The sequence below is a fragment of the Lissotriton vulgaris genome, chromosome 2_2 (genome assembly GCF_964263255.1).
Source record: "Lissotriton vulgaris chromosome 2_2, aLisVul1.2, whole genome shotgun sequence".
Classification (NCBI taxonomy): Eukaryota; Metazoa; Chordata; class Amphibia; order Caudata; family Salamandridae; genus Lissotriton; species Lissotriton vulgaris.
In genome coordinates, this window is record NC_141688.1 from 111,362,443 (window position 1) to 111,386,055 (window position 23,613).

Below are 23,613 nucleotides of genomic sequence, written 5' to 3' on the forward strand. Positions count from 1 at the left end.
TGCCGGTGCTCGGAACCTGTGGCTGGCTTTATGCATGTGGCCTGGAGTTGTCCTGGTATACTATAGTATTGGGGGGCAAAAATGTAATGTGATAAACAAAATTACCGGTCTCACACTTGTTTTAGACCCGTTTCTAGCCCTCTTGTGGTATAATAAGGCGATTGATAAAGACGTTAGATAATTAGTGGTGATAGTGCTATTGCTGGCTAAGAGGCGTGTAGCGATGAGGTGGGGCAGGGGTCCAATTCCTACAATCGAGGAATTGACAAGAGACATAACTTATTGTAACACCCAGTCTGAGGCATACAGAAAACTCATCTCGCTACAGTCCAGGCCAATTGCGTATTGGAGTGTATTTCAACAGTACCTGGTGGGTAAGGAAACTGGTGAACCTGAAGGCACTGGAGACAGCAAAGAATCTATGAATCATAATGGGAGCAGGGATGGGCCGGTAACCCTGGTTTGAATTCGAGAAGTTTGGGGAGTTACCCTACTGTACTAGGTATAACTTTCTGGAGATGCATGCAGTATCATGTATGGATACGTCTGTCTCAATGTGCTTTCATATAAGCAAATAAGATGCTCTTGGTGATAATGCTTGTACTGCATTCTTGTATTGATAATGTATCACTATATTCATGTTGTGTTAATTAAAACCAATAAAGAAAATAAAAAAAAATAGTATAGTTAAATATGAAAGTAATTTGAGTAGTGGTTATTAGTCAGTTATCTGGATGGAGAAGGATAGCAGAGGGCTAGAAGAGGGAAAAGGTTTGCATTTAAATAGCGCTTGTTACTCCTAATGTGATGTTGAAGCGCTTTTTTGGCAAGTAGCGTGCAACTTCGGAACCTATTAAAGGATTATTGTTGAACTAGTATAGTGAAATATGAAAGTAATTTGTGTGGTGGTTATTAGTCAGTTATCTGGATGGAGAAGGATAGCAGAGGGCTAGAAGAGGGAAAAGGTTTGCATTTAAATAGCGCTTGTTACTCCTAATGTGATGTTGAAGCGCTTTTTTGGCAAGTAGCGTGCTACTTCGGAACCTATTAAAGGATTATTGTTGAACTAGTATAGTGAAATATGAAAGTAATTTGTGTGGTGGATATGTTAGCCAGTTATTTGGATTCAGATGGTTAACAGAGGGATAGAAGAGGGAAAAAAGTTTGCAGGAGGGTTAAGTCAGACACTCAGATTACACCTTACAGTTTAGCAGACTGGACAACAATCTCACCTACTCTGGGTGGTGGTAGCCATGCAGTTGAAAACTTTGCGGCATGTGTGACAATGAGGGCATGTCACCAGTTTGGTCGGTAGTTTGTACTGGTACCAGGAATTTCCCACCAGGGTAACAGTTATGGTTCTGGGAATATTCCCAAGGTAGTGTTTTGGACATTCCCCCATGTGCAAATCACATCTTCCATAGTAGGAGCGTTGGAAAGTAACACTCCGATGATATCCCGATCTAGTTCAGTGATCTGGCATACAAGCGAGGTATAGAAAAAACTGGGAAAGGTAAATACTCACCTCAGGTGCAGGGGGAAAGGTACGATGACAGCAAAATATGGGGAGTCAAGAAAACTTATTAGTTTAGCTAGATAAATAAACCACTGGAAAGTTGGTTCCCAGGTTTTTCAGTTTTTCACTGGAATTACGCAAACAGTATCATTAGCTGGACCGCAATCTACTCTTCTATCACACTGATCAGATGTGCCCTTGGTGACTTTGTAAGGAATGTGTGGCTGTTGCCCCATCAAATGAAAACAAACCAGAAATGGCTGTGGTAAGAAAGAAGTATATTTGTGGGTTAGTGAGATGAACATCATGTGTGATGGGGACAGTAAGCCATTACTTTCAGAAGAGCATGAAGGGCATTGTGAGGAAAGGCCTTGGTTGGCCTACTCAAGGATCAGGATGCAAGAAGACACTCATGCATAAGGCAGGACGCTTAGATTGACTTCAGGATGAGATATGATTCCCTCACCCATACTATAGGAGTGTCAATGGATAACCCGGCACCCTTTCTGACGTTTGCTCTGTGTAGCATCAAGGTCTAGCAACTGTGTACAGATACACTTATCACAAACAGTGATTCGCCTTCACGAGTACTCTCATCCCCCTGTCTCTTGGTGCCTGTTACTTATAGTGATCAAGTAACCAGTGTGCAAGGGGTCATTCGGTGAAGTTAAAACTGTTCAGTGGCCGGGAGCGGAGATAATGGCCTGTCTGCCCTTCTGGAGGTCCCATACACAACAGGATTCCAAGGGGTAAACTGGGATGGTGGGTACTGTAAACAATTAACTGCAAGGACACAGAAGCAAAATAATACTTTTGTTGTTGCAGGAGCTATGGTTTTGGTCATAGCAAAATAAGCCTCTCTGCTGCCTAAGTAGGAACTGCAAACTTCCAAGAACTGTTAACACTTGGTAATGTGTGTTTCCATGCTAATCCTGGACCATAATTGGCGTTGACCAGTTGTAAGCAAATATGAATCATTCATCCAAAGGCTTCAGGCCTGGGTGGCTTCAAAGACTTCTGGCACCCTACTGATTCAGAGTCTTCCTTATATTACATAAGTCTAATTCACTTTTATACCATTGAGCACCCTTTTAACTGCTCTATTAGCTAGATGTAAATAAATATTCCTTAAAGGTTAATAGTTCTGACTGGACATTGACCATTAATGGTCGTTATACATTATTGCACAGTAATCTGATAAAGATCTTCACACCACCTTTTAAGAGTAAGTCTTAAGTGAGCGAAAATGAGGGCAGTTTAGGCTCACAGATGCTGTCAGAATCTAGTGTGTAGCATCCAGAATCCAATATCCATGGCTATTAAGAAGCTCAGGAAGCTTCCTTTCTGTTACTGCCAAATTCTCTTTACAAATCATAAGATCTGGAAAATAGATCTAAAATCATTCTATAGACACAACAATAAAACAAAACTATTACCCACTAGTTCACATCTCATGAAACAGCGATCTGACACAAGACAGAAACCTCTCAGGCACATTGGCACAAGGCAACGAATCCCAATACATAAAACAACTCCATTCTGAGACATGGAAACAAACAGAGAAACCACAATACCAGGTATGTGCAAAGCAACAGGAAACACAGCGCACATACCATAACCAGGTAACCACACCAGTAGCATCAAAGTAATGTCCCTCTATACAAGTGTGCAAGCGAGGCTTGTTCATTCTCCTTAGTTGCAGGTTGCACATCAGAAGGTATGTACATGACCACTAGACGCGGCATCCTCACCCTCAGCTACACTCTCCAGCTGCCAGCTACAGTGCAGCACATTGAACACTTACTCACACTACATTCTAGGTCATCAAACCTCGCTCACTCATGTAATATATTGGATCCACCATGATATGTCACTTCCACTCGTGTGCAATTGGCGGTTTGGGCTTTGCCGTTCTTACTGCTAGCTGTTTGCCGTGTGTGACACATGACTTTTTAGCAGACAGTTCTTTTCATGCTGGGAGCTTTTAGCTTGCGATTATAAAATAAAACGCAAGATTATAAGCACCATAACTGAAATGAATGATGACTGAAGGCATCACACATGGATAATATATATGGAACTATGCACGCCCCGGTAAAGGCATAATTTCAGATTGCAGTTGCCAATTTGCTACATAAATGTCTTCAGCAAAAAGTTAGAAAGGTCCCTAGAAAGATTTTCAAATCATGGGAGGCAAAATAACCTACACTTCAATAAGTAAAAACTCCCTAATGTAAACAATTGACGAACAAAGCTTTCCTTTATAGAGACAAACTGTTCTGATGAGTTGTAAATGGTATTCAACACTGTTACTGTCAATATCTGCAACCAAGTGCCCAACAGAGGACAACTCTTTGCTAGTGTTTGGAGACCCCTACATTGCGAAGTGCTGGTTAGTAAAAGGTCCTTGGCAGGGCCATCAAACCTGGGGGTGGAAATTCAACAATAAGAAGGTAGTCCATACTGCAAACTGGCACTTCTCTAGCCCAAGGGTCCACGTGATACCATTGCGCCAGAGGCACTGTGTTCCAGAGCTGAACCTATTAAACTTTGGGGGTTGCAGTCCCAGTTCGCCTCCATAGAACTGTTTGAGTTCTAGATTGCAGCTGATTATAGGAGGAAGAATGCATTAGAATTTCGTACCCCAACGACAACCGATGGCCTGACATAGGACAAAATCAACAGGGTTTGCCCAAATACCCCTTCACCTTCTGGGCAAGCAAATATGACATCATACAATAAGTGATGTGGAGGGATGGATGCATTCAAAGTAGACATAGGGTAAGACAAATTACTCCTATTTCTTGGGGCACAATCCTATCTTATTTATCTAAGTCTTAAAAAGCTACATACCGTCATGCTGACGTTATCTGATCTTAGCTTAAAACCCATTGGTCCAAAATGCCAAAACCATCATAAAGGGTTAAGAAATGGAACAGCAGGACCAGTGTTGAGGCTGGCGAGGATCTCTCGTGGCCTTTCAACCTTTCCGTCACAAACTACCAAAATGTATTGTTCACTTTAAACAAGTGTTGTCTGATAGATTGGCTGAGACGCGGGCACGTGTATGACAATGAATGGGCCGCATGCTACCACCAGCAGACAGTAATCTTTAGAATAAACCTTTATAGGAGGCCAGAGAGCTAAATGCGTGTTTGTGGGCATTCAAGTCTGCAAAGACTAGCAACCTCACTTCTAATCTTCAGCTGACTTGTGAGAGTGCCATGTTGCAGTGGTGTGGACAAATGTAGTCATTATTTGCGTTAATATTTATCTGAGTTCACTTTTCTGGTTGTAAAAGCAAATAGAGGAGGTCTCTAAAGCAATCTTAACTATCCACTGGCTGTTCAATTTTTATCCAGATTTTTTAAATGAACAGAACTTTTGTATACTGAACAACTGTAGTGAATAACAGCTCAGGCAGAAGCCTCCAGTGATGCTAAGCCTGCTAAACCGGGTTTATCTTTATTCCTGGTGCCAGGCTGTGGTCAGGGTATCTGTGCTTGAATCTGCTGGCTGCTAGAAGTACACAATTTCCTCCCCAACTTCTCTCTCTGCTGACAGCTACATTTTCTAAGGAAGGGAAATTGTATATTACATGCTTGTCTCATGTATGTATAAGTCTGCTGAATGATAGGCCTATATTCTTAGAAGATTGTAGCGGATGGCAACATGCACGTGTCTAGCAGTCTACATGCAACCTTGCACCCTGTCCAACACTTGCCTATCTTAGGTGGTGGAATGTCCAAGCCATCTGCAGTGCGGTACCGTCAAGAGGCTTCCTCACAGATTCGGCTGAAAAGGTAGACAGTGCAGCTTTTGTTCCAGGCTCTGCACTGAAAATACAATGACAACTAGACCTTCATTTTATACTTTGAGAATTACAACGCCTGCAGCGCTAAGGATTCCTTGGTATGAAGTTGGAGCACAGTCGGCCACATTTGGTCCTGGGTGAGCTTAGAAACGAATAGGCTCCAATTGGTAATGGACCCAGGACTATGTTGGCTCAAAAATAATTGAGAGGACAATATCATGGAAAGTGCACTGGACAGTAATTATTCAATTGTTAAAGTTGACAGGTGATCTCTTGTATCACCCTGAATCACAGTAGTAGGGAAGGTACTCCCTGAGGAGAGCAAAACAATGAAGGGTTATGGGCATTATTGCCCCTCGTGGATTAGCTGGCCACCTTCGACCTCAAAGGTGTTCAGAGCCATTCCGAGATAGACTGTTAGAGAGGGAGGGAGGGTGTTGCCAGGTTTGCATGCTTGGCCTCATACTTTGCCTTAAGACTGAACCAAATTTAAGCAAATATACAACTCAACGAATGTACAACGGGTGCTCCAGTTGAAGGCAGAGGTGAAAGTGACATATATGAATAATTGTGCGCTAAATGCGAAAATAACCAGATTAGAAACTCTGTAGACATATTCAGAATACTACTATAAACCTTGATTCAGATTTTGGACGAATGGCAATAAATGACAGTCTACAGTCATAGTGTCAATGTTTCGACCCCTATGTGTTATAATAGAGTAATCTTCATGAGGACTATTTTGCAACTAGTGCGCATGTTAACTGTTTATGCCAAGGAAGCTCAGGCTTATGCCTTCCTCTGAGGAAACCACTGTGCTTTTAGAATATGGATTACCCATGTTCCCAGGAATACTTGGTTGCCCCATATTTTGTTCTAGATTTACAATATGCTATAAATACAGATTATGTGCTCAATCTCACAATTGCCTTGGCTGAGGAGTTAAGTTTTCATTTCTTACATCCTAATACATTATATAATATTTTCAACCGTATTCCATCGGAACTAGTGGAAACAAAGTGTGTTTGCACAGAGCTTTGTGAAGCCAACATTTTAAAAATATATGCCACAAATTAATGCATAACTGGCCGACTGATTAATTGGATGTTAGCAACAGTCATCAAGAAAAATAAGCAGAAGCAGATAAAACAAAACGGTGAAAACATTTAAAAGAACTTGTAGAGGTTACTGTTGTCCTTGCTGTCAGATCCCCCCACCCTTTCAAGAGGGCCATGGGACTACTAAGTCTAATCATGGGGGTTGAATTGAATAATTTTACCCCTGATGCCTCAGGGCCCAATCTACTATTGGTCCAGAGCAATTGAGTCAAGTTCTGCCCCGTCCTGAGTTGACTCCCAATAGTAGCTCAGGACAAGCAGTCTAAGGCAGCTCAGGGAGAGGTAGATGCCAGACCAGCCAACTTTGGAACTGGGGAACCAGGTTCGAATTTCGGTGTCGGCTCAACATCCTGTGATTATGGGCAAATCGCTTAATCTCCCCATGCCTTCAAAAATGAAAGTGTCCTTGTGTAATGTAACTGGTGCTTGTGTAAAGCTATCCAATACCTTAGGGTCGTGTTCGCGCTATATAAAACTGCAACAAAATTCTAAAAGCTCTGAATTAAAATGGGAGACACAGAAAGTAAATGTTGGAGCAGAAGATTTATACCAGCTTTTATAAGCCCTGAAACACTTCATTGTCTTCAATGGAGCTTCCAACAGTCCAGTGTTCTAATCTGATTTCTAATCCCTTTTGTTTATTTTGCTAGCCATGTGAATGTAGCAGAATGAGCAACCAGAAACTTCAGTGAATATGGGCTCAAGGGACTCTCGAACTGATGCATTCAATGCTTGATCTCTGAAGGCTATATCATTACTATACCATTGTGAAGGTCTTGCTTGGGTAGCAGTATTGTAACAGGGGCCTGATCTGATAATGTGCACACCTATGCCAATACTACCACAGCGAGGGTCACCCAGGAGGCGTTATGGGGAATATTCTCATACTTGGCGTCTTGCCAAAGCCTGGTAATAAAGTACAAGTGAGACAAAGGACAGCGCGCACAGTCATGAAATACTGAGCATGCAGTGCCTACTATAAACAAAGCGAGAGTCCCTCACAAGGATTTTACGGAAACATTGGAATTAATTCAAAAGTTGTGATAGTGCACAACGCGTGCAGTGATATGTGGTTCACCGAAAAGTGACAAGCTAAACTCTGTGTATGTCCGCTCTGTTTATGAGCTTCCCTATTAAATACAATTTTAAAATGACTCTCACGACGCGTAATCACCAACTGGTTAAACACATACCAAGCTTTTTTAAACCCGTTTTGCATATACAACTATGTATACGTGGTTACATTTGCATGCCCCCAACGCAACTTTAGCTACAGGTCTGCCTGTTGTTTGTTAAACACCTTGCGATATCCTACAAGCAGGGGTTTGTTTGTTTATCAGCCTATGGACGCAGGAAATAGTTCATAATTACAATAAAGTACGGCATGCGGCTTATACATTAATTGATTAAATATAGGGAAGTGTGTGTTTTTTTGGTGTTTCTTATCTAGACTGCATGCATGTGTCCATCCCGGTAGAGCCGCTAAATAAAGTGCTGGTCACACGTTGCTAAATGCTAAACACGCAAACATGGTCGATTTTAACACGGTAGCGCTTACAAAGAAGACAGCTACGGCCACATTGGGTGTGTTTACAAAGCAGTACGCAATTTATAATGTGTACAAAAGTTGTAATCCACCTTTAAGGCATCCTCAGGACCATCTGTTAAACGTTTGCCTAACTAGATACTTCCCACAGGGCAGACACATGCCCTCCCGCACTTTGTTTACTGACTGACCAGCAAGTTTTTGAATCTTATCTATAACACCATCTATTGTTCCTCGTAAATTAACCGCTAAAAGCAAAGTGGTCTGGTTTGTAGACCACATGTTGCGACTTTTTTCTTGTCTGTGTTTGTTCTATTTATTGACTTTGGTAGAAATGGCGGCATGCTGCGCTTAGCTTTAAGCATCTACTGCTAAAGTGTGGCACGCCACCATTTCTACAAAAGTCAATAAATTCATAAAACAAAGGCAGGCGGAGGCCACATTTCTTTTCCATTTGCAAAGCCAATAGCTCAACATTTATCTAATGCGAGAACTATTGCATTGCCAATGCATGTTTTAATTCTGGTAGCAAGAGCAGTATGCCCTCTTTTGGGGAAACCATCGGAACACTGTGGTCTTAACCACACGTGTTCCGACTACGCTAGCACAACCATGCTTGCAGTAACCACATATATGCCTTAATCACGCATATGCATGCATAAGGCTAAGCATGGGCGGAAAATCCGTTCCGCTCGCGGATTTTGCGGATTTTCGGTAAATTTGCAATCCGCGAATTTCCGGCAAAATCCGCGAGCGGTACGGAGGGGGTCAAAAGTTCAAGCTGACTTTTGTAACTCTTTTAGAATGGCGCCGGCAAGCTGCCAGAGCCATTCCAAAATAGTTACAAAAGTCAGCTTCAACAGGAAGCTCTAATAGATAAAGTAAAGCAGGTGCTCGAGTTGAAGCTCAAATTCAGTTACACAATCATTAATCACCCCAAACTTGGGGTGATTAATGCAACTTCGCACGAATTCGCAAATTTTGCGGATTGCGAATTTGCAAATCCGCAAGTTCGCGGATCGCGAATTCGCAAAATTCGCCCATGCTTACATAAGGCAGTGCGCAGTCTAGGTGCAGGTTAGACTGAAGACAGTGAAGACAGAAGCAGGAAGACGTCAGGAAGAGATGCGATAAGGTAAGTGGGGCTGGGGTAGTTTTCAGGGCTGGGTGGGGTGGTTGGGGCAGTTTTAGGGACAATGCGGGTGGGTCGGGTAGTGTATGTAAAGCGGCAGATTTGTAGGCATTAGGGCAAGGGGAGGAGAATGGGTTGTCGCGGTAGTTTTTAGGCAGAGGGTCCGGGTAGGTCTCACGGAACTGGGAGGGGAATGGGTTGTTGGGGTAGTTTTTAGTGCTGGGGGGTCGGGTAGGTTTCAGGGCAGTGAAAGGGGTTGGGTAGATTTAGGGACAGTGCGGGGTGGGGAAGGGTAGGCTAGTGTATTTAAAGGGGCAGGGTTTTCGGCCTTAGGGCAAGGGGAGAGAAATGGGTAGTCTGGGTAGTTTTTAGGGCTGGGGGGACCGAAGTAGGTCTTAGGGCAGTGGAAGGGGTTGGTGTAGTTTGAGGGACAGCGTGGGGTTGGAGGGGTCGTAGTAGGGTAAGTAAAGGGGTAGGGTTTTATGCCTTATGGCAGGGGGAGGGGAATGGGTAGTCAGCGTGGGAGTGTGGGGGCTGGGGTAGCGTTTATAAAGGGGCAGGGTTTTAGGTATAGCGCAGGTTTCGGGGTGTGGAGCAGGTTGGGGTAGTGCTGAACTTAGCCACACATACCCCTTGACCATTCATATCTATACCACGAAATTGCATGGCAAAGGAATGTGTGGTAAAGAAATGCATGGTTATGACACATTTGTGGTTCAGGCTGCGTGGCAGAGGCATGAGTGGTTTAGCCATGCGTGCCTCTATTATACAAACCCCCTTTTGTGAAGGACTCCATTGAAGTTTCAAGATGAGTTGATTTGTCCTTGGCTGACTGCCCTGTATATTGCACATCAGTATTGTCTTATTTTTGATTCTTTTGTGTCCTCTATTTGAGGGAGTTTTAGGAGGCTGCCGCTTCATCACCCACAATGGACGGCATGCTATTAATTGTGAAGCTGAGTTAACTGACTTGCTTTATTGGAGCCCACAAGTGGCACTTTTTTTACTGCTAGTAGTATGGTGAAAAGGGATTCAATAATTTTTTTTTTTAAACCTTTATTTTAGCATTCAATAAAAATACAAGCATGGGCCTACAACCGCGGGGGCCGGCCGCTAGACAAATTAAGACCGCCGATATCACAGTACGACACAGCTCATCAGCCGACAACCCAGAGGTCCGGCGGCGATTCAGGATAAAACTTGTATGAGAATGCACAACTGGGTTCCAGGATGAGACAGAGGTTCCATTTTATATTATATAAGAAAGGATCAGGTGCCATACAATCAAAAAGAAGAATGCGGGGGACAGGGTAATAGACAGGATATGCATGTAATAACCGCTATAATGGAGCATTGGCGCCAAAGCATATAAATGAGTACAAACGACAACACAAAATACATTCAATGTTGCGCCAGTTATCAGGGCCTGCCCACCCGGGAATCAGGATATCATAAAAGCATAAGCTCTAAATACAAGCACACAATAAGAATCCGAATGATTCGTAGCTATACTGATCCTTTAAGGAAAGAAAGAGAAGGAAAAGAAAGGCCATTGAAATAAAAAAAGGTAAAATAAAAAACCCCTTTCCAGCCCCCCACCCTGCACCCCTGCAAATGGCTACAGCCTGACCCCACTAGCAGCGTGCCTGTTGCCCCTAATAACTAAAACCCTAAAGGTAGGAAAAAGAGTGGAGGAGGGCTTATCCATATGGACTCCCAGCCCCTTTAGTCCCCCGCCAGGAACAGCCACCCCCTATCACTAAAAGACAAACGTATGACAACACTATATAAGAAATTAGAGGGTACAGTGATACACCGCCCAGCCTCTTAGATCAAACAGTTGCAGGTCGAACACTTGTAAAAGCCACTCCAACCCTTCCAGTCCTAGTTGATCTTAACCTTGGCCCTTCCGAACAAGCACACAAACCCCCCCCCCCCCCCGTCGAGACCCAAAGGCACACAAAGAAGTAATAAAGGAGAAGAGAGTCATCAAGAGTCAATCCATGGCGACTCGCAGGCAGTGAGTCCACAAGAACTTCAGACGCAGAAGAACTCTCCCTCCTATATGAACAGTCCCAATGTATCCTGCACAGGAGTCGTAGAGTCACCAAGAAAGGAGAAGATGACCACAAAATGAATGGAAAGTCACAAACAAAAGTCTCCGGGAGGGGAACGCCTTTTGATATCTCCAAAGTCGATAGTGGTGGATGGTTCAGCAATACAATGACATCCTCGGGAACACCATCTCCCAGGGCACCATCCGATGGTTGCAATACTTGTTTCCTCACAGGGTTCTCGCATGGAGTCAAAATGGCCGTGGTTTGAATGGCTGCAGATTTCTGTTCCAACAGTAAGGCTGGGTCCGGTTCCACCAGGAGCATCTCAGATAGGCGCGTGTCCAATTTGCTCAATAAGACATCCACATGTGAGCGAAACGCCCACATTTCTGCCAGTATTGACCTCAGCGATGGCTCATGCACTGTTCTATCCATAGTCTCATGCACGACACCAATCACAATCACCTCCCCGGGTGAATCTGGCATCCTCGGGGGGGACAAACAGGATCACGAACGTGCAGATGCGGAGGGTGACCGGTCTTTATTCGCAGCCACGGTCAGAGACCCCGAACCACCGAACCCCGGCGGACCCAATACCGGGTCCGCGGAACGGGGACCCCCCACCCACAGCCAACAGCAAGCAGAATCACTCCTCCATCGATGCTGAGCAATAGAAACGATCGCCGCCAAATTCGGGCTTAAACAAAGCCTCCACTCCGCTTGACCGGACCCAGCCTGGGTCTCCCGGCCGATGTTGTTGCACTGCAGCCCGGCTGTGAAAGTACTCGAGGCCCCGGCTTCACCGCTGGAGTAGGCCGCAAACTTCAACTCGATGGAACTTCGTCAAACAAGCCGATAAAAGTTTCCGGATTTCACCATCGGAGTGCGGAACAGTTCATGCACACAGAGACTAGGCGTAAAATCAGGATAATGTACAGGATATTGTGGCGGGTTACGGAGGTCAGCGGAGCCGGGAGCCTAAGCAGCCATCTTGTTTGCTGACGTAGCTCCTCCCCCCGGGATTCAATAAATTAATATGTTCTCCTTGCTGTTCTCCAACAAGTCGTGCATCCGTTTGGAGCCAGAAGGGTAACCATTCTATCCATTTACATTATAAGTGTAGATTGTTCAGTACGATGGGAGACCGATGGGTTATTTTAATGTCTGCTTTTCTTGGCCAGGTCTTCTAACCTCCCTAGTGCGGATGGCTCCAGTACCTGCACTCTCTGGGGCCAATGTGGTCTATGTTATCGGTATTTACCTTTTGGTTTCCCACTACTACTAGACAGCAGATTGTGTTGGGCCTCAGAGAGTCCCTCCACCCCAGATGGTGGGCCTCATTGAGCTCACAAGCTGTCCAATTTGATCGGTGTCAATGCTGAATTTGGGGTTCTTCTCCACCCCCGCCCGTTGCAATTACTTTCAAGCACTGTTCAGCGCATGTATCGGGCCCACAATGTTTTTTATGTCTTGAGGCCATGGTTGCGCTGAGCTTGACTGCAACATGCTGGATCTTTAGTAGAGTGTCAAGAAGGTCAGAGAAGGGGTTATCCTTCCCTATGCCCTTCTACTTACCCAGCAGATGCCTAAAGGAAACCTCCCCACCCAGAGTCTCTCCCGTCTTCAGAACTATGAGTCTCTTCTCAGTGCAGGGAGTTCAGAAATATCTTTCACATTCTGAATAGTTAAAGTGAGTTTCAGAAAATCCATAACCAGAGACTGACTAAATTGTGTAGGTGGCTGTCTTCAGTGTGAGGCTGATACCTGCATGGTCCCTTTTTAGAAATCCATCCACTTCAGTCTGCTGCTTCAGATGGCACTGCATCCCAGGCGAGAAGCTTTGCCAAGCAAATCTGACACTAAAGAGTCAATGTTCCCCATCGTAGAAAATTAATTATCTGCATCTTCTAAGTCGTCGACCCAAGCCAAATACCTGGGAACAGTAACCTTGTCAATCGCTTTCCATTCTTTTTAAATAAAATCCTTAATCAACTGATGGATTGGTAAACGAGGGCTTTGATCTTGTTGAAAATTATGAAAAACATCACCGCTGGGATTGGCTTTCACCTCAGGAAAACACTGATTGGCTCTTAAATAACCAGAAACCACTCAAAAGTTCTCTTTTCTGTGGAATTTACCCATGGCATCTTCCAAACCAAAGCCGATTCCTCCATATCAGAAGCGTAAGATCATGCAGTAGAAGAAGAAACTCCTGTATGCGTTTATGGCTTCTGCACTTTAACTCCGAGGAGGAAAGACACTATTTCAAAGTGGTTTTCATAAGTGTCTTCAAATATAACTCACACAACCCTTTCACCAGAATATCCATCTATTTCCTTAGATGATTCCCCAATGGGCTGGGAACCAGAAGGCTTGGGGCCCATTGCTTCCTTTTCTGTGCATGTTTGTCTTTGGTTCTCGCTCGGAGCCCTCTGAAACACAAGCAGGGCCTTGCATGTCTGCCTGATAAAAGCCCTGGGGCACTGACAAAATAACCCTGTAGTGCACCAAGAATTTAGCCCACAAGGCGAGGGTGAGATGGAAGGGCTTCCTGTACACCTATGTCGACAGAGTTCCCTGCCTTCCACAGTGAGATCTGAAGCTCTGACTACCTGAGTGGCATGGAGTGGACTGGAGTATTGTAACGTGGAGTGTCGTGGAGCAGAGAGAAGTGGCGAGGAGTGTTGTGAAGTGGAGTAAAATAGAGTAGAGTGGAATACCGTAGAGTAGTGTAGAGTGTTGTGGAGTGGAGTAAAGTAGAGTGTTGTGGAGGGTGTAGAGTGGAAGAGCATAGAGTGGAAGGGTGTAAAGTGGAGTACAGTTTTGTAGAGGTGAGTGGCACAGAGTGGAGTGCATTAAATGGAGTGGAGTGGCGTAGAGTGGCCTAGAGTGAAGGGGTATAGAGTGGAGTAGAGTGTTGTAGAATAGAGTGGAGTAGAGCACAGTAGTGTGTTGTAGGCTGGAGTAAAGGGGTATGGAGTAGGCTAGAGGGAGTTGCGTAAAGTGTTGCAGAGCGCCATAGAGTGTCATAGAGTGGAGGGGTATAGAGTGGAGGGGTATATAGTGGACCAGAGTCGAGTGGTGTGGAGGGGCATAGAGTGGAGTAGTGTAGACTGGAGTAAAATGTCATAGAATTGGAGTGCTATAGAGTGGGTGCCATACAGTGAATTGGAATGGAGTGGAGTGGAGTGGTGTAGTGTAGAGTGAGGTAAACTGTCAGAGTGGAGTGGCATAGGGCGGAGTAGAGTGACCAAGACCGGAGTAGAGAAGACTGACGTAAAGTGAAGTGGCCCTGTTAGAAATTGGGTTTCTGGTTGGGAGAGGTATGCACCCTGTCCAAGCTGGAACCACAATCCTAGTCCGGGTAAGTCAGTCACACACCATAAATTATCCTGTGCTCACCCTCTGGTAGCTTGGCACTGAGCAGGCAGGCCTTACTAAGGAGGCAATGTGTAAAGTATTTGTGCAATACAACACCACAAAAAGACTCCACACCAGGTTAGTAAAATAGATATGAATTCTATAAATAAAACAAAACCAAAACAACAATGATCCAATGAGTAGACGTAGAGATATGAATTTTAAAGCATAAAAGTAACAATTGCGCTTAGAAGCAATAAGCGCCTATGGGGGTTATCTGGTCGCGCTGGTCCAGGGCAAAGTCAAGAGTTCAGGATGACCGCGATGGAGAGCGGGTTGGATACCGAAGCCACGTAGGCCCACTGAACAAAGTACCTTGATCCTGTTTGCAACAGTGAGATGCGACGGTGTCGATCCTGCACTCGAGGTGATGGGTCGATTTCCTTCATGCAGTATGGTAATGCGCCGGTTCTGGAGTCGATGCGCTGAGAGGCATTGGTTCCATAGATGATATGCCGGGTTTCTCCACGCAGTCAAGGAAATGCATTGATTTTTCCACACTGCAGCAGGGATGATGCGTTGGTTCTTTAAAGCGAAGTGCTGGTTCAGACTGTGATGCACCGATTCTCCTCCTGCAACATGGTTGATGCGCAGGTTCTGCTACATGTAGACTTGTGATGCATCAATTTATTGGAGCAAGCACCTGGGTCCACTTCCTATGGATGTGCCACAGGCGCCGATTATGAGACTTTGATATCCCTGAGTCTCAAGCAACAGGAGGCAGGCCAAGAAGCCCTTGGAGATCCCTCTGGGTTCAAGGCAGAGCCCAGCTCTCCCTCAGCAGGGCCAGAGAGAAGCAGGTAGCAGTGCAGCACACCAGTTAATTGAGAGCAGCAGTCCAGCATAGTGAAAGTCCTTGTAGCCGCTAAGACGTTCTTTTGACAGAGGTTCTTTACAGGTGCAGAAGTGTCTGATTTGGTGGGGCCAGAACCCCAGTACTTATACCCAGTTGTGCCTTTTGATTTGGGGATGGCGTAGGGTCTTTGACATGCACAGAGGTCCTATCTTCCTAGCCCTGGCTCCAGTCTCACTAGAGGAGGGTAATCAGCCATTTTTCTGGGAACAGGACACTACCCATTCAGGTGTAAGTGGCAGCTCCTCCTTCCCACCATGCCCAGAATGAGCCATCAGGATGCAGATGGGCACTCAGACACACCTAACCTTCCTTTGTGTGTGGCTGTCTAGAGGGAATGCACAAAGTCAAGCTGTCACCCAACCAGACGTGTATTTGAGGCAGGCTCACAGGGACACAGAACTTTAAGGACAGAAAAATGGCAACTTTCTAAAAGTGCAAAAAGAACAATTGATGGACAGAGTGCTGACCAACGTAATTCACCACAGTACAGAGATCTGTGCCTAAATCCATTGTTTATTTGCTTCACATGCCATACCAGTTTAAACCCAGTCATATACAAATCAGACTTGACACTGCTCCCCATGGAAACAGTCCAGCCCGAACTGCCAGGTCATGAGGAGTGATACCCCGGAACCTGTCCCAGGTTGCTTGTTTCTAGTCCAGGGAGGACCTGGCAAGGCCGTTCGGGCAAGGCTGCTCCCACGATGACCAGGGTCGAGACTGATTTGCATATGGCTGGGATGGCATGGTGAGCAAAAGTAGGATGGATTTATCCCAGATATCTTGACTGGGGGTGAAAGTTTGATTTGTTCGTATTCTGTCCATCATTTGTGTGACTTTTACTTTCTCGCCCTAAGTGCGCTCGGTATGCCCAAACGTGGGTCCCAGGCTCACTATGCCACTGGATTCAAGCTAGCCTCGTTAATGAAGGGTGATACCCCAAAACCAGTCCCAGGATGCTTGTTTCTGGTCTGGGGAGGACCTGGCTTGGCAGTTCGGGCTGGACTGTTCATATGACGAGCAGGGTCTAGACTGGTTTGCATATTGCTGGGTGTAAATTGGGGTGGCATGATGAGCAAAAGACGGATGGTTTTAACCCAGATCTCTTGACTGAGGTGAATGCTTGATTTGTTCAGCATTCCGTCAATCATTTGCTTGCCTTTTACCTTCTCGCCCTAAGTGCGCCAGGTATGCCACTGTGCCACTGGATTCAAGCTCGCCTGGCTGATGAGAGGTGATACCCCGAAACGGTTCCCAGGATGCTTGTTTCTGATAAATGAAGGACCTGGTTTAGCAGTTTGAGCTGGACTGTTCCCATGAAGACAGGATCAAGGCTGATTTGTATATGGCTGGGTCTAAACTGGTGTAGCATGGTGAGCAAAAAGGATGGATTAACCCAGATCTCTTGACTGGGGTGAATGTTTGATTTGTTATGCATTATGTCCATCATTTGTTTGTCTCTTAACTTTCTAAAAGTGGCATTTCTAAAATAGTAATGTTAAATCCAACTTTACCAGTAAAGAGGATTTATCCTTACCATTCCAATTACATGAAATATGACAGCTGCTCCTTCTCAATCAGGAATTACAGCTTAAAAGTGTAATAAAGAATTCTCAATGTTAACCTATGAGAAGAGTAGGCCTCGCAGTAGTGAAACACAAATTTAGGTGTTTTTCAATACCAGGACATGTAAAACTTGAAAATACGTGTCCTACCTTTTACTTACATGGCACCCTGCCCTATGGGCTACCTAGGGCCTACCTTAGGGGTGACTTATGTGTAAGCAGGCAAAATGTTTAGGGGAAGACCACCCTAAGGTGGACAGGTCTAGCACACACAGACTGAAGCAGAGTGAGGCATAGTGGGAAGTGGCGTAGAGTGGAGTGGTGTAGAGTGGAGTTGCATAGAGTGGAGAGGTGTAGAGTGAAAAGGCTTAAAGTGGGGTGGTGTAGAGTGGAGTGGTGTTTCATGTAGAGTGGGGTGTTGTAGAATGGAGTGGTGTAGAGTGGAGTGGTGTAGAGTGGAGTAGAGCGGAGTGGCATATCATATAGTGACATATCATATAGTGCCTAAGAGTGGAGGAGAGTGGAGTGGCAAGTCATTGAGTAGAGTGAAGTGGTGTGTCGTAGAGTGGAGTGGCATGTTGTAGAGTGGAGTGGCATAGACTGGAATTGTGTGGCATAGAATGGAGTGGTGTGTCGTGGAGTGGGGTACAGTGAGTGGTACAGAATGGCATGGAGTGGAGTGTCGTGGAGTTTCGTAGAGAGGCATAAAGTGGCAGAGTGTAGCAGTGTGGAGTGGGGTAGTATGGAGTGTGCATGGTGTGGTAGCGCACTACCATTACAGAGAACACATTCTCAATTGAAATGACTATTACATTTGCACAGGCACTGATAAAACTATGCAGCGCACAAACAATAATGTATGGAAAGGGCATCACTTAGTGTTTTGATTTGATTGTATTAAAATATTTGTTTCTGCCATACTTCAGAATTACAAAAAATGTGCTTCGTTTGTGCTTTCCTAATTCTGAAATTTTCTGAAACATCTGCATAGTTCATTAACAGATATTTAAACGTAGTTGCGTACTAAAAAAAGCTGCTCCTTTCACAGCAAGAATGTCACATAAATCATCGCAATTTGAAGTCAGAGAAAGAAAAGTAAACAAGAAGCTCCCTAAGAATACAGAGTCTGGCATATGGCTTCTGCCTTTGAGTGCACAGGAAATGTGACAAAAAAAATCAAAACGTAAAGCCCTGGCTACAGAAACCGAGCACTCATGGAAGAATACAAGGAGCAGTGATAAACAGGCTTTGCTCCACGGGAGGGACCGTGGAGCAAAGAGGATTGCCGTAAAAGAGTAGTACATGCTATTGTAATATCTAGGCTAGATTATGCCAATGCCCTGTTTCTTGGCCTACCTAAATATGCAATCAAACGCTTCCAGATGATTCAAAATGCGTCTGCGAGACTGGTTTGCCGTATACCATTCCAACACCATGTCTCTCGACATTTAAACAAACTCCACTGGCTCCCTGTGGAGAAAAGAATCATATTTAAGGCTATGACAATGGCCTAGCAGACTCTGAATGGTAACTGCCCGAGCTATTTGAAGGAAAGATTATGCCCGTACAAACAAAACCGGGTGCTGCGCTCGAACTCTCTCAACCTGCTACAGACCCCACGTTTTAAGAAATCCCGGCTGAGTGGGAGAGCATTCACGGTCAGAACGGCCGCTCTGTGGAATGACCTACCAGTCTCCTTACGGAATGTCAAGACAGAATCCTGTTTTAAAAAGACCCTGAAAATGTGGCTCTTCAGGGCAGTGGTTACGAAGGATTAATAAGCGTATTACTCTTCTTGTCGCGCTATCACCTGATGTTTTAGCGCCAGGACACCCCTGTGTTTGGGGGTAGCTGTCGCGCTTAATAAATGGCAGTATTATTATTATGATGTACTGGTGGGACACTATTGTCATACATTAAGGAAGGGAGCAAGCAACTGTATCAGCAGATATTACATGATTAAAGAAAAGAAAAGAAGTATGAACTGGGCATTCAAAAAGCACTGTGTTGGTACTGTAAGGACTGTGGTTATTATTTGAAGAAGATAAGTACCCACCTCAAATAAAAATCTCAACCCTTATCAGGGTGAACCCTAAGAGTCACTAAATTACCGTGAGCTCATCCCCTATGAAGATATGGCACAGAGCAGAGAGACATAACTTAGAACAATATGTAAAGTATTTATGCACTACTAAAACAGTAATAAAGTTGAAATGCAAAACAATAAAACCCCAATATGACTTAGAAAAATAAAGTAACACTTAAACAAACAAAATGACACCAAAATAATAAAAGTCCAGTTAGGAGAGAAGAATGTAAACTTTTAAGTACAAATGAAACCAATAAGCCATATTTGCTGCAAAGTTATTTGCATGGTCATAAAGCTCTACATATTAGAGCCCCAAGTTATGTTGAGGGTTGATTCACTTCCGCTTGCCATTAACCTTCTTCGTCAAATCTCACAGTAAGTAACCACATGTGGGCTGATGCAAAGGAAGTGTCTGTACTATGGCCACACGCTTCTTGTAACCATTTTAGTTAAAAAGCTCTTTCAAAGCTAATAGATCTGGCCTTTGCAAGCATGCAATGTTTTTTATTGTTAGCAATAGACTTTAAAAGTCTAAAAGTACTCAAAAGTAAATATGCTGTCTGCTAAAGGTAGCATGTATATGTTTGCAACTAAACATAAATCAATTAAAACTGACCCATCGCAAAAATAAATAGAAAATAATTGAATACAGACAAGTGAAAGCAGAGATTGGTACACCAGCCTTGCACTGAAGTGGACTACTTTTCAGGTGGATGTGCACATGTACACAAGTGACCGATCGCAAAAATAAATAGAAAATAATTGAATACAGACAAGTGAAAGCAGAGATTGGTACACCAGCCTTGCACTGAAGTGGACTACTTTTCAGGTGGATGTGCACATGTACACAAGTAAATGAAGTCACTCACAGCGAAGAGTGCGAATAGTTTAAGCAGCAGCGGCTAGGTGGGGCAGGGTGGGAGTTGGGTAAGTCGACAACAATGGAATAGGCATAATTAAATAAATAAATAATACCTATTTCTTTGTCTTCTTCCCCCCTGGCGCTCCCTGCCCCATCGCGCTTACCGGTGCAGGCCACTGCTGAGTTTAAGTGGTCTGACTCTTTGCCTCATGCTCTATGATCGGCAAAAGAAATGTTTTTAATGACATATCCATAGATCAACTGGTGAAGACAGCTGACTGAAATTCCCTGATTAAATATATGTGCATGTATTTTCATCGTTTTGTTTTTGGAAAACATGAGGGTGACTAAACAAGTAAACCTCTCTAGGAAAGACCCAAAAAGTGTATTTGTTGCTGTGCTGCAAGGAAGAATTCTGGATGCTGTTACTCCTTTCATTGATTTAACAAAAATCATAGAGGGTATCGTGGTTAAGCAAACGAGGCAACAATATGTGTGTGCAAAAACACATTCCTCTGCCACATCTCCACGTGGAGCTTTCAACGACAAATTCTTTAACATAAAACCAAAGAGAAGCTTTATTTGTTTTACTGCCTAATCTCACATCAGCATGAGGAGCTTTCAACAACTAATTATTTAACATAGAACTAAACTGAAGCTTAATTTGTTTATATGTCTGGCTGGGTTTTTTTTATGCCAAACTCAGCGGATGCACTTATTAGGAATCGCAAGCAGGTCTCATGGTAAGTCCAGCGCGCGGAATGACCTCTCGCGACACCTCCCCCCTTCCGGTTCCTGTTTTCCCTCGCCCCTGGCAGGAAGCGCAGGAAAGCCCGGCGTCTACTCACAGCTCCAGGATGAGCACCACGTCGGTTCTGTTCTCGTACACGTCGTGTAATGTGACAATGTTCGGGTGCTGGATCTGCTGCAGGATGTTCACCTCGCGCTCGATCTCCTCGCGCCGCACCCCCCGCCGGCTGACCCGGCTCTGGCGCTTCTTGATGAACTTGGCCGCGTAGTCCAGCCCGGTGCTCTTCTCTTTGCATTTCTTAACTATTGCAAATTGCCCACTGCAAGAAAAAGACGCAATGAAAACACTGAGTAATATATTGCAAAATAACACATCTCTCATTAATATGAGCCAATATTTGCTCATAGTGACGTTGCAAAATGGTGCTTTTAGTGAGACGCTAGACAAGACTTAACATTTTATATTTCGTCCCATTTTATTTTTTAATCATCAAAATGCCTCGTCATAACTTTATCCTTATGGATAAAACAGAGAAAATACCAAATACAAATTATCTGACATGCACACATAGTATGTCCCCATTTCAGTCATAAAGTAGAAAAAAGCAATGAACTGATTTGAACCTTAAACACTACTTATTGTTGTAGCGGGAAAAACATGGCGAATATGTCTTGCTTTTACTGGGAAAAGGCATTAAACGTCACCAAACACTGAAAACACCAACACAGGATGAAAATGTTCCATTCAGATCAGCTTATCTGAGTATTCAGAAACCCGAAGACTTTTTCCAGGGTTTCTATTAAAAGAACATAGTTGCTACTTCGCAAGGGTTTATGTAGACTGGGAGCATATGTCATTGTTTTAAGAAAGAAATAATCCTTGGTTAATCGCAGCCTTATTGCTTACTAAAATACAACTTCGTTAATCAGAGCCGATTTAAAATGCCTTGATTTACAGCCAAATCCAGAACAAATAGTTCTAGTCCGTAAAAGAAATGAGTAAGGAATAGTTATTAACGTGTGATAACTCTTCTTGCCCTCCCTTCACTGATAGGTAAAGAACCACCATATGGCCAGGTACCTACAAAGCTCACATTGAGTAGAAGGCACGCTTTGCATTAAACACGACGTTCAACATTTCAATCCTGTGCACTGCAACCTCTATTCTTGCACATATGCCAGTAATCATAAGAGTCTCTGCTGCATTAGAAGTCTAAAAACTACATATCAATCAATCAATCATTGAACTTGTAAAGCGCACTACTTACCCGTGAGGGTCTCAAGGCGCTGAGGGAGGATGCGGGGGTCTGCTACTGCTCGAAGAGCCAGGTTTTGAGGAGCCTTCTGCAGGTGAGCAGGTCTTGGGTCTGCCACAGATGGGCGGGAAGGGTGTTCCAGGTCTTGGCGGCGAGGAAGAAGAAGGATCTGCCGCCGGAGGTCGTTCGTTGGATGCGCGGGACGGTGGCGAGGGCGATGCTGGCGGGCAGGGGTGTAGAAGTTGAGTCTATTGTTCAGGTAGACTGGTCCGGTGTTGTGGAGTGCTTTGTGTGCGTGGATGAGGAGCTTGAAGGTGATCCTCTTGTCGACGGGGAGCCAGTGTAGGTCTCTTAGGTGGGGGGTGATGTGGCTGTGCCGAGGGATGTTGAGGATCAGGCGAGCGGATGCGTTGCAGTCGTTGTAAGTGTCTGGTCGGGATTCCTGCGCAGAGTGCGTTGCCGCAGTCCAGTCTGCTGCTGACGAGGGCTTGGGTCACCGTCCTTCTGGTTTCGGTCGGGATCCACTTGTAGATCCTGCAGAGCATGCAGAGGGGGTTGTATCAGGAGGGGGAGATGGCGCTGACCTGCTTAGACATGGAGAGGGAAGAGTCAAAGACGAATCCTAGATTGCGTGCGTGGTCCATGGGTGTTGGTTCTGTTCCCAGTGTGGTCGACCACCAGGAGTCGTCCCAGGCAGAGGGGGTGGGGCCGAGAATGAGGACCTCCGTCTTGTCCGAGTTCAGTTTAAGGCGGCTGCTCTTCATCCACTCGGCGACGGCTTTCATGCCTTCGTGGAGGTTGGTTTTGGCAGTGTGCGGGTCCTTGGTGAGGGAGAGGATGAGCTGGGTGTCATTGGCGTAGGAGATGATGTTCAGGTTGTGCTGGCAGGCCACTTGTGTGAGGGGGGCCATGTAGACGTTGAACAGGGTCGGGCTGAGGGATGATCCCTGGGGTACTCCGCAGCTGATGTCGGTGGCTTCGGATCGGAAGGGTGGGAGGCGGACTCTCTGGGTTCTGCCGGAGAGGAAGGACGTGTTCCATCCAGGGCCTTCTCCTGGATTCCGGCTTCTTGGAGGGGTGTCCTTAGTGTGCGGTGGCAGACCGTGTCGAAGGCGGCTGACAGGTCCAGGAGGATGAAAGCTGAAGTTTTGCCGTTGTCTAGTTGGCGTCTTATGCAGTCTGTGGCGGCGATGAGGGCAGTCTCGGTGCTGTGGTTTCATCTGAATCCGGACAGGGATGGGTCTAGGATGTGGTTGTCTTCGAGGTGGCGGGTCAGCTGCATGTTGGCGATTTTCTCGATGACCTTTGCTGGGAAGGGGAGCAGGGAGATGGGCCGGAAGTTCTTGAGGTCCTTGGGGTCCGCCTTGGGCTTCTTGAGGAGGGCGTTGATTTCGGCGTGCTTCCAGCTTTCCGGGAATGTTGCCGTGTCGAATGAGATCTTGATGACCTTCTGTAGTTGGGGTGCGATGGTTGCGTCTGCTTTGTTGAATACGTGGTGTGGGCAGGGGTCTGACAGAGCTCCAGAGTGGATGGAGTTCATGAACCTGCGTGTTTTGTCGTCGCTGACGTGGGACCAGGAGGTCAGTTGGTTGGTGCGGGTGGCGTTCGGGGTGGGGTCTGCCGTGGTCGAGG

General features: G+C 45.2%; 1 protein-coding gene across 2 annotated transcripts in view; it reads right to left on the reverse strand.

Annotated features, from left to right (window-relative positions):
- DAPK2 (death associated protein kinase 2) overlaps positions 1-23,613 on the reverse strand; it is a 640,584-nt gene that overhangs the window by 319,224 nt on the left and 297,747 nt on the right. For both annotated transcript variants that reach the window (XM_086959404.1, XM_086959403.1), the window contains exon 3: positions 20,824-21,045. In XM_086959404.1, coding sequence (XP_086815530.1) covers positions 20,824-21,045 — 222 coding nt within the window. The remainder of the gene's footprint in view (positions 1-20,823; positions 21,046-23,613) is intronic.